At 51.0% G+C, this 9875-nt stretch overlaps 1 protein-coding gene across 1 annotated transcript; it reads left to right on the forward strand.

Annotated features, from left to right (window-relative positions):
* The first annotated feature begins 955 nt into the window (after nucleotides 1-955).
* LOC138766612 (uncharacterized) lies at nucleotides 956-5114 on the forward strand. The gene is made up of 8 exons (XM_069944201.1): nucleotides 956-1166; nucleotides 1366-1482; nucleotides 1563-1630; nucleotides 2803-2880; nucleotides 3334-3383; nucleotides 3456-3597; nucleotides 3672-3752; nucleotides 4768-5114. The coding sequence occupies exons 1-8, from the start codon at nucleotides 956-958 to the stop codon at nucleotides 5083-5085; spliced, it is 1065 nt and encodes a 354-aa protein (XP_069800302.1). The 3' UTR covers nucleotides 5086-5114.
* The last annotated feature ends 4761 nt before the right edge of the window (nucleotides 5115-9875 follow it).

The raw sequence follows: 9875 nt of genomic DNA on the forward strand, positions 1-9875 counted from the left end.
CTCCGACTCCACACTGCTATACCACAATCCTGTCACACCGACTCCACACTGCTATACCACAATCCTGTCACACCGACTACACACTGCTATACCATAACCCTGTCACATCGACTCCACACTGCTATACCACAATCCTGTCACACCGACTCCACACTGCTATACCATAATCTTGTCATCCCACCAACTCCACACTGCTATACCATAACCCTGTCACACCGACTCCACACTACTACACCATAATCCTGTCATCCAACCAACTCCACACTGCTACACCGTGGTGCTATTCTGGTGGTTTTGCTGTTACCCTTTAATTAAAGATTCCATCAGGGCGAGGATGATGAGGGTGATCATGATTTACTTAGGTGTCACTGCTATTCCGGGATCCAGTGTCGGCACCTGTGAGGTCACATGATGACACAGTTATATCATTATAAAGTCACATGGTCTGTCAGATCCCGTCTATAATTGCCCCACACTGGGGAGAAATCCTCCCTGACTCCACTCCTGAAACCTAATAATTGTAACATGTGATATTATAATGGCGCCTCGTGAACCCTGGGGTCACTGCTCTTACAGTAAAGAATCCCCATCTGTAGAGAATGCCCGGTTGTCATGGTTACAGGCCTACATGTGCATTGTGATGAGATGGCTCCTCTCCTGGAGGTGTAATCCATCATGGCCGCCCCACCCCTGCCCAGGTGGTCATCACTGCACCTTCACCTGTTGTCACATTTAACCCCTAGCTGTCAGGATTGCGACCTCCCTGTATTATATGATCAGACCCCCAGTATCCTGCTCCATCTCTGGTAGTCCCTGTTGCTCAGTACGGGTCACATGTCTGGTGGTCTCCGGGCGGGGGGTGTAGAATGTGGCACTCCTCTTCACACCTGACGGTGACTTTCTGGTCAGCAAATACCGGAGTATAAGATCCTGAGGAGGAGAGGCTGCAGGAGACATGGAGACCCAGCCGCTCCTGGGGTCACAGGGGGCTCAGCAGAACGCCGGCTTCTGGGTGAGTGTGCGCCGGGGGCTGCTCATCCTCTTCTGGGCCTCGTTCGTGGGGGTCACCATTTTCGCCATCTTTCTTCTCGTCCAGGCGTACGAGCCGCCTCCGCACAATGTGTGGCATCAGCGCAGAGTGATCTGCCGCCATGAGGGACGGACAGGTGAGTTATAGGGATATGGGGGGAGGCCTCCAAGATGGCGGCTGGGAAGGTGCAATGATGGCCATCTGGTGCCGGAGTTTTACCTTTCTGCGGCTTGTGTGAAACTACAACTCCCAGCAGGCTGCCAGCCAGTGCTTTGGTTTTGGGGCCCCTGAGTTCATGTGGCCCTGGGGCCCCATCTCTCTCTTGCCTCTTACAGATGTGACACCCAGGATACAGGAGGCATCGGCCCTTGGGTGCGGGGGTCTGATCTTCACCCAGGAGGAGGTGAACACCCCGGGTCTGACTGCTCTGGTGGCCGAAGGAAAGCGATACGGTGAGTGGACGCCATGTTGTGTATGACCGCACTGATGACCCCCAGAGTCCTGATCACCTCTCTGCCCCTCTCATTCCCAGGTGTCCGCATCATCCTGGAGGTCCCAATACTGGTGGAGTATAACGGGCGGCAGCTCCAGAGGCTGAAGGTGATGAGGAGTCACTGGCCGCGTGACCTCACCAAATCATGTGATGTCATAGCCTGCCGGAGATGTCTATAAATGTTCTGCACCTGGGGGGTAATAGTCTGCAGACTCCACGTTTCTCAGGGAGCGTCACATGTAGAGCAGGAGCTGGGTGTACATAGCTGCACAATGCCAGACAGCTGCTGCTACAGCCCCAAGGATATTGTAAATCATGAGGAGAGTTAGAGAGCTACAGGTTGTGGAACGATTTATTAAAGAGGTACTCTGAAGGTGTCAGAAAGTTGTATATTTAAATATGTTAGGCTCCATATACACAGAAAGATTATCTGACAAAGATTTGAAGCCAAAGCCAGGAGTGGACTTCAAAAGAGGAGAAATCTCAGACTTTCCTTTATGACCTGATCTTTGTTTATAGTCTGTTCCTGGCTTTGGCTTCAAATCTTTGGCAGATAATCTTTCTGTGTAAATGGACCCTAGATTATTCTATAGTCTTTCAGTACTTATCAGCTGCTGTATGTCCTGCAGGAAGTGGTGTATTCTTTCCAGTCTGACAGTGCTCTCTGCTGCCACCTCTGTCCATGTCAGGAACTGTCCAGAACAGGAGAAGTTTTCTATGGGGATTTGCTGCTGCTCTGGACAGTTCCTGACATGGACAGAGGTGGCAGCAGAGAGCACTGTCAGACTGGAAAGAATACACCACTTCCTGCAGGACATACAACAGCTGATAAGTACAGGATGCATGGCCTCACATGTATTGCAATGTGATTTGGATGATGTCACTTATTGGAGGATTACCTTTTTCTAATTACGCCCCCCCCCCCTCCTCCTCCTCCCAATTCCCCTATCCCATGCATTTTTTTTTAGCATATACAAAAATGTGGTCGGATGAAAAAAACGGATTGCAACAAAGCAGTGTGAACTCGGCCTTAAAGGGGTTATCCAGTGCTACAAAAACATGGCCTCTTTTCCCCCTACTGTTGTCTCCAGTTCAGGTGTGGTTTGCAATTAAGCATCCAGCGCTGGATAACCCCTTTAACTGTAGCCATTTCCTGGCAAGACAGCTGTTATTCTCTGTTATCAGCCATCACCCACCACTGCCCCCACCTGACACACAACATATGATCCACAACCTCAGGGACTCCTCATGTTTACTGACCGCAACCTACTGTGTGCAGGAGGAGGCCCGGAGCTGGATGGAAGATGGAGCGTCTGGGTTCCTGCTGTTGGGAGGACAGAGAGCAACTGTGCAAATGGTGAGAGGGGAGATAAGGGGGCGGGGCAGTGACTACATAGAACGGTGTGTGGGTCTAATGTCTGATCACATGTCATTATATTATATATCAGTGATGTCATACAGGGGGCGGAGCTGTGACTACCTCTCTATACACAGAATATACAGGGGGCGGGGCTGTGGCTACCTCTCTATACACAGGGGGCGGGGCTGTGACTACCTGTCTGTACACATGATATACAGGGGGCGGGGCTGTGACTACCTCTCTATACACAAGGTATACAGGCTGGGTGTCAGCAGTAATAGATGAGTAGCTGTTCCTGTAGTATAAGGTGTGTGGATCTTCTGTCTGATCACATTATATTGGTGATGTCACAGCCCCACCCCCTTTTATTGACCACCTCTGATTATGATGTCACTATCTCACTGGGGCAGGATGGATACTTGTGCAGTGATGCGTCTACGTTTTCTGCAGGTGTCTCAGATGCTTCAGGATGGAGTAGAAACAGTCAGCGGGGAGGAAAGGTGACAACCTCCTGATCACAATATGATGTATCCAAAGATCAAGCAACCACTATAACCAGACTCTGTACTTAGGCTGATCCTGCTTCCTGATTGGCTGTGTGAGGATGTGGAGACCCCCAGGAATAAGTCCCACCTTCTGCGCACCTGTCCTCTACCTGACTGGAACCTGCAAAATGCCACTGTGGGGGCAGAAATAAAGGACGTGGCCTGGGAGGTGAGGGGGCAATACCAGGACGTGTGTATGTGGGGGTATGTGCACTTCATGGTGTAATACGGTATATTCTGCAGGTGGAGTCAGGTGACACGAACGCTCTGAGACAATTCCTGGCTCTCACCCTGCCTGGTACCATCATACTGTCCCTGAACCAGGTGCGTCACCCCGGGGTCACATATCCTGCAGAGCAAAGAGCAGATAGCTGCATACCAGGAATACAGCCGCATTATAGTAGTTATATTCCTGTATATAGGAGCAGTATATAGTAGTTATATCCCTGTATATAGGGGCAGTATTATAGTAGTTATATCCCTGTATATAGGAGCAGTATTATAGTAGTTACATTCTTGTATATAGAAGCAGTATTATAGCAGTTATATTCCTGTATATTGGAGCAGTATTATAGTAGTTATATCCCTGTATATAGGAGCAGTATTATAGTAGTTATATCCCTGTATATAGGGGGCAGTTATATAGTAGTTATATTCTTGTATATAGCAGTATTATAGTAGTTATATCCCTGTATATAGGGGGCAGTATTATAGTAGTTATATCCCTGTATATAGAAGTAGTATAATAGTAGTTATATTCCTGTATATAGGAGCAGTATTATAGTAGTTATATCCCTGTATATAGGAGCAGTATTATAGTAGTTATATTCCTGTATATAGGAGCAGTATTATAGTAGTTATATTCTTCTATATAGGAGGCAGTATTATAGTAGTTATATTCCTGTACATAGGGGGCAGTATTATAGTAGTTATATCCCTGTATATAGAGAGCAGTATTATAGTAGTTATATTCCTGTATATAGGAGGCAGTATTGTAGTAGTTATATTCCTGTACATAGGGGGCAGTATTATAGTAGTTATATCCCTGTATATAGAGAGCAGTATTATAGTAGTTATATTCCTGTACATAGGGGGCAGTATTATAGTAGTTATATCCCTGTATATAGGAGGCAGTATTGTAGTAGTTATATTCCTGTATATAGGAGGCAGTATTGTAGTAGTTATATTCCTGTATATAGGAGGCAGTATTGTAGTAGTTATATCCCTGTATATAGGAGGCAGTATTGTAGTAGTTATATCTCTGTATATAGGAGGCAGTATTATAGTAGTTATATTCCTGTACATAGGGGGCAGTATGATGAGCTCTTTTTCTCCACAGTCTGTTCCTCCCCCCTCCTGGCTCCGCTCTCTGCTTCTCATTCGTTTCCAGAACCCTGCCCTCTACACTGGATGGCTGCAGCTGACCTCCAATGGCTCCTCCTATAGCGCTCTATTGTCCTGGGGTTGTTCCACACTTTTAGTCGCTATCAGTCATTCTGATCAATCTCACAACGTGTCTCTGCATCTTCCTCACTTCTCGGCCTCGGCCAAATTACTGCTGTCAACCGTACGAGGGCGCAACCAAGGTCAAGTGCTCCAGGACATTGTGCAGCTGGCGGCAGGGGAAGCTCAGCTCCTCCGCCTCACACCAGTATGAAACTATTAAAGGTTTATTGTATTAATTTACGAGGAATCTTCTGTCTGTACTTACACCTGCATGGTCTGTCCCTTTAAATGTCTTGCTCCCTTTCTAAGTAGTGTGCATTGTGCGGTCGTCTCTCCATGACGCGGTATCCAAACCCAGCACAGGATTATCCCAGATGATGATGTCCCCGATCACATTACTCTGTCCTGTCCCTATTAGCGGCCTCTGCAGTCAGGTGCAGTTTACCCAAGTGGCCACCAGGGGTCACTATAAGACTTTACCCACCTGCTATCTGTAAAAGTGTGTTCCTTGTTACCTACTAACAGGAACTTACCTCCGCCCTGCTATGTATCACATCCTGACTTCTGCTTATCACTACTGCCTCTATATACCACCCTGTGACATCTACTTACCACCTCCACCCCTATATACCACCTTGTGATATCAATCTACCTCCACCGCCTCTATATACTACCCCATTACATCTATCTCTACCCTCTCTATATACTGCCCTGTGACATCTAGTTATCTCCATTGCCTCTATACTAGAGATGAGTGAACCTGGAGCATGCTGGAGTCGATCCGAACCCGAACTTTCGGCATTTGATTAGCGGTGGCTGCTGAAGTTGGATAAAGCCCTAAGGCTATGTGGAAATTATGGATATAGTCATTGGCTGTATCCATGTTTTCCAGACAACCTTAGCTTTATCCAAGTTCAGCAGCCCCAGCTAATCATTCGGCTTTGGATCGACTCGAACCTGAACCTGGTTCGCTCATCTCTACTCTATACCTCTCCCCTTAAAGGGGTACTCCATACAAAAAAAAAAAAACACTTTCAGACTGACTGGTGTTAGAAAGTTATTTTCATTAATTATTTCTATTTAAAAATCTCCAGTCTTATCAGCTGCTGTATGTCCTGCAGGAAGTGGTGTTTTCTCTCCAGTCTGACACAGTGCTCTCTGCTGCCACCTCTGTCCATGTCAGGAACTGTCCAGAGCAGGAGAGGTTTTCTATAAGAAATTTGTTACAGGTCTGGACAGTTCCTGACATGGACAGAGGTGGCAGCAGAGAGCACTGTGTCAGACTGGAGAGAAAACACCACTTCCTGCAGGACATACAGCAGCTCATATGGATTGGAGATTTTTTAAATATAACAAATTTACAGTTGATTTGAAAACATTTTTAAGCTGGAGTCCCCCTTTAATGCAGTAACTGATAAGTACTGGGGATGTGTATAACTTTCTGATATTAGCTGATTTGTTTTCCTCTGGAGTAATCCTTTAACATCTACTTACCTCCTGTATATACCACCCACTGCCATCTGTATCCTGTATTCACTCCTCTGGTGCCCTCCAGTGGATGCTTTGAGCAGTAAGGGCATATTCACACAGTGCAGATCTGTAGCAGTAATGGATGTGACATAGATAGGAATAGGCTTGTGCTGGAGCCAAGATGCTGGATTTCTGTAAGCCTCATGCGGATGAATGGGGTGGTGTGAATAATCCTGGAGGGTGATCTCTGGTCATAGATGATGTCACTATGACAAACCTTGTGTCATCCTCCACATCCTCCCGGGGGCGCTGCCAGGAACATTCAGGTGTGGACCCTGCTCAATGACTGATCCTGAGCGTCTCCTCCACCTGTGCACAATGCGGCCCCCACTACTACAACAAGAGGGTCATCAAGGTCCACAGGACTCATCATCCCAAATGTCATCCCTGAGTCATCCACTAGAGGTGATCGCTCAGCAGGGGGCGTCCTCTTGTAGCCTTTAGGGTCTCATTATGGGTCAGTGTGACTCTGAGGCCCCCAACTGGTGGTCAGAAGGAAATGCAGTGCAAAATGTTGTTATATGTATCAAAGAGAAGAAGCCCGACACTGCTGATAGATACAATGTCATCGGGGTCACCCCAACCAGCCCCTACAGAGCTGACCAGGTGCCCAACCAACCCCCTACAGAGCCGACCAGGTGCCCAACCAACCCCCTACAGAGCTAACAAGGTGCCAAATCAACCCCCTACAGAGCCGACCAGGTGCCCAACCAACTTCCTACAGAGCAGACCAGGTGCCCAACCAACCCCCTACAGAGCTGAGCAGGTGCCCAACCAACCCCCTACAGAGCCGACAAGGTGCCCAACCAACCCCCTACAGAGCCGACCAGGTGCCCAACCAGCCCCTACAGAGCCGACCAGGTGCCCAACCAACCCCCTACAGAGCCGACCAGGTGCCCAACCAACCCCCTACAGAGCAGACAAGGTGCCCAACCAACCACCTACAGAGCAGACAAGGTGCCCAACCAACCCCGTACTGAGCTGACCAGGTGCCCAACCAAACCCCTACAGAGCCGACAAGATGCCCAACCAACCCCGTACTGAGCTGACCAGGTGCCCAACCAACTCCCTACAGAGCCGACCAGGTGCCCAACCAACCCCCTACAGAGCCGACCAGGTGCCCAACCAACCCCCTACAGAGCCGACAAGGTGCCCAACCAACCCCCTACAGAGCCGACAAGGTGCCCAACCAAACCCCTACAGAGCCGACAAGGTGCCCAACCAACTCCCTACACAGCTGACCAGGTGCCCAACCAGGCCCTACAGAGCCGACAAGGTGCCCAACCAACCCCGTACTGAGCTGACCAGGTGCCCAACCAACTCCCTACACAGCTGACCAGGTGCCCAACCAACCCCCTACAGAGCCGACCAGGTGCCCAACCAACCCCCTACAGAGCCGACAAGGTGCCCAACCAACCCCCTACAGAGCCGACCAGGTGCCCAACTAACCCCCTACAGAGCCGACCAGGTGCCCAACCAACCCCCTACAGAGCCGACCAGGTGCCCAACCAACCCCCTACAGAGCCGACCAGGTGCCCAACCAACCCCCTACAGAGTTGACAAGGTGCCCAACCAACCCCCTACAGAGCCGACAAGGTGCCCAACCAACCCCGTACAGAGCTGACCAGGTGCCCAACCAACTCCCTACACAGCTGACCAGGTGCCCAATCAACTCCCTACAGAGCCGACAAGGTGCCCAACCAGCCCCCTACAGAGCCGACCAGGCTAGTGGTGCCCAACCAACCCCCTACAGAGCCGACAAGGTGCCCAACCAGCCCCCTACAGAGCTGACCAGGCTAGTGGTGCCCAACCAACCCCCTACAGAGCCGACCAGGTGCCCAACCAACCCCCTACAGAGCCGACAAGGTGCCCAACCAACCCACTACAGAGCCGACAGGGTGCCCAACCAACCCCCTACAGAGCCGACAAGGTGCCCAACCAACCCCCTACAGAGCCGACAAGGTGCCCAACCAACCCCGTACAGAGCTGACCAGGTGCCCAACCAACTCCCTACACAGCTGACCAGGTGCCCAATCAACCCCCTACAGAGCCGACAAGGTGCCCAACCAGCCCCTACAGAGCCGACCAGGTGCCCAACCAACCCCCTACAGAGCTGACCAGGTGCCCAATCAACCCCCTACAGAGCCGACCAGGTGCCCAACCAACTTCCTACAGAGCCGACAAGGTGCCCAACCAACCCCGTACAGAGCTGACCAGGCTAGCGGTGCCCAACCAACCCCCTACAGAGCCGACCAGGCGCCCAACCAACCCCCTACAGAGCCGTCAAGGTGCCCAACCAGCCCCTACAGAGCCGACCAGGTGCCTAATCGACTCCCTACAGAGCCGACCAGGGGCCCAATCGGCTCCCTACAGAGCCGACCAGGTGCCCAACCAGCCCCGTACAGAGCCGACCAGGTGCCCAACCAACTCCCTACACAGCTGACCAGGCTAGCAGTGCCCAACCAACCCCCTACAGAGCCGACCAGGTGCCCAACCAACTCCCTACAGAGCCGATCAGGTACCCAACCAACCCCTATACAGCTGACCAGGTGCCCAACCAACCCCTTACACAGCTGACCAGGCTAGCGATCCCAACCAACCCCCTACAGAGCCGACCAGGTGTCCAACCAACCCCTATACAGCCGACCAGGTGTCCAACCAACCCCCTACAGAGCCGACCGGGTGTCCAACCAACCCCCTACAGAGCCGACCGGGTGCCCAACCAACCCCCCTACAGAGCCGACCAGACTAGAGGTGCCCAACCAACCCCCTACAGAGCCGACCAGACTAGAGGTGCCCAACCAACCCCCTACAGAGCCGACCAGACTAGAGGTGCCCAACCAACCTCTACAGAGCCGATCAGACTAGCGGTGCCCAACCAACCCCTATACAGCTGACCAGGTGCCCAACCAACCCCTGTACAGCCGACCAGGTGCCCAATCAACCCCTATACAGCCAACCAGGCTAGAGGTGCCCAACCAATCCCTACACAGCCAACCAGGCTAGAGGTGCCCAACCAATCCCTACACAGCCAACCAGGCTAGAGGTGCCCAACCAATCCCTACACAGCCAACCAGGCTAGAGGTGCCCAACCAATCCCTACACAGCCAACCAGGCTAGAGGTGCCCAACCAATCCCTACACAGCCAACCAGGCTAGAGGTGCCCAACCAATCCCTACACAGCCAACCAGGCTAGAGGTGCCCAACCAACTCCTATACAGCCGACCAGACTAGACTATATGTCCAAGCTAGAGGTGCCCAACTGTATCTGACCTTGTATCCAGGCTGGAGGTGGCAAACCTTAGTATATTCAGTAAGTGCTATGTAGAGGCCAAAGAAGAAAACAGAAGTTTTTACAAACATTACAGGGGGCGGGGCTGTGACTACCTGAGGATAAGGTGTATGGACCTCATGTCCTTATATTACTATTATAGTCTATCAGTGATGTCATACAGGGGGCGGGACTGTGAC

This window comes from Dendropsophus ebraccatus, chromosome 10 (assembly GCF_027789765.1).
Source record: "Dendropsophus ebraccatus isolate aDenEbr1 chromosome 10, aDenEbr1.pat, whole genome shotgun sequence".
NCBI lineage: Eukaryota > Metazoa > Chordata > Amphibia > Anura > Hylidae > Dendropsophus > Dendropsophus ebraccatus.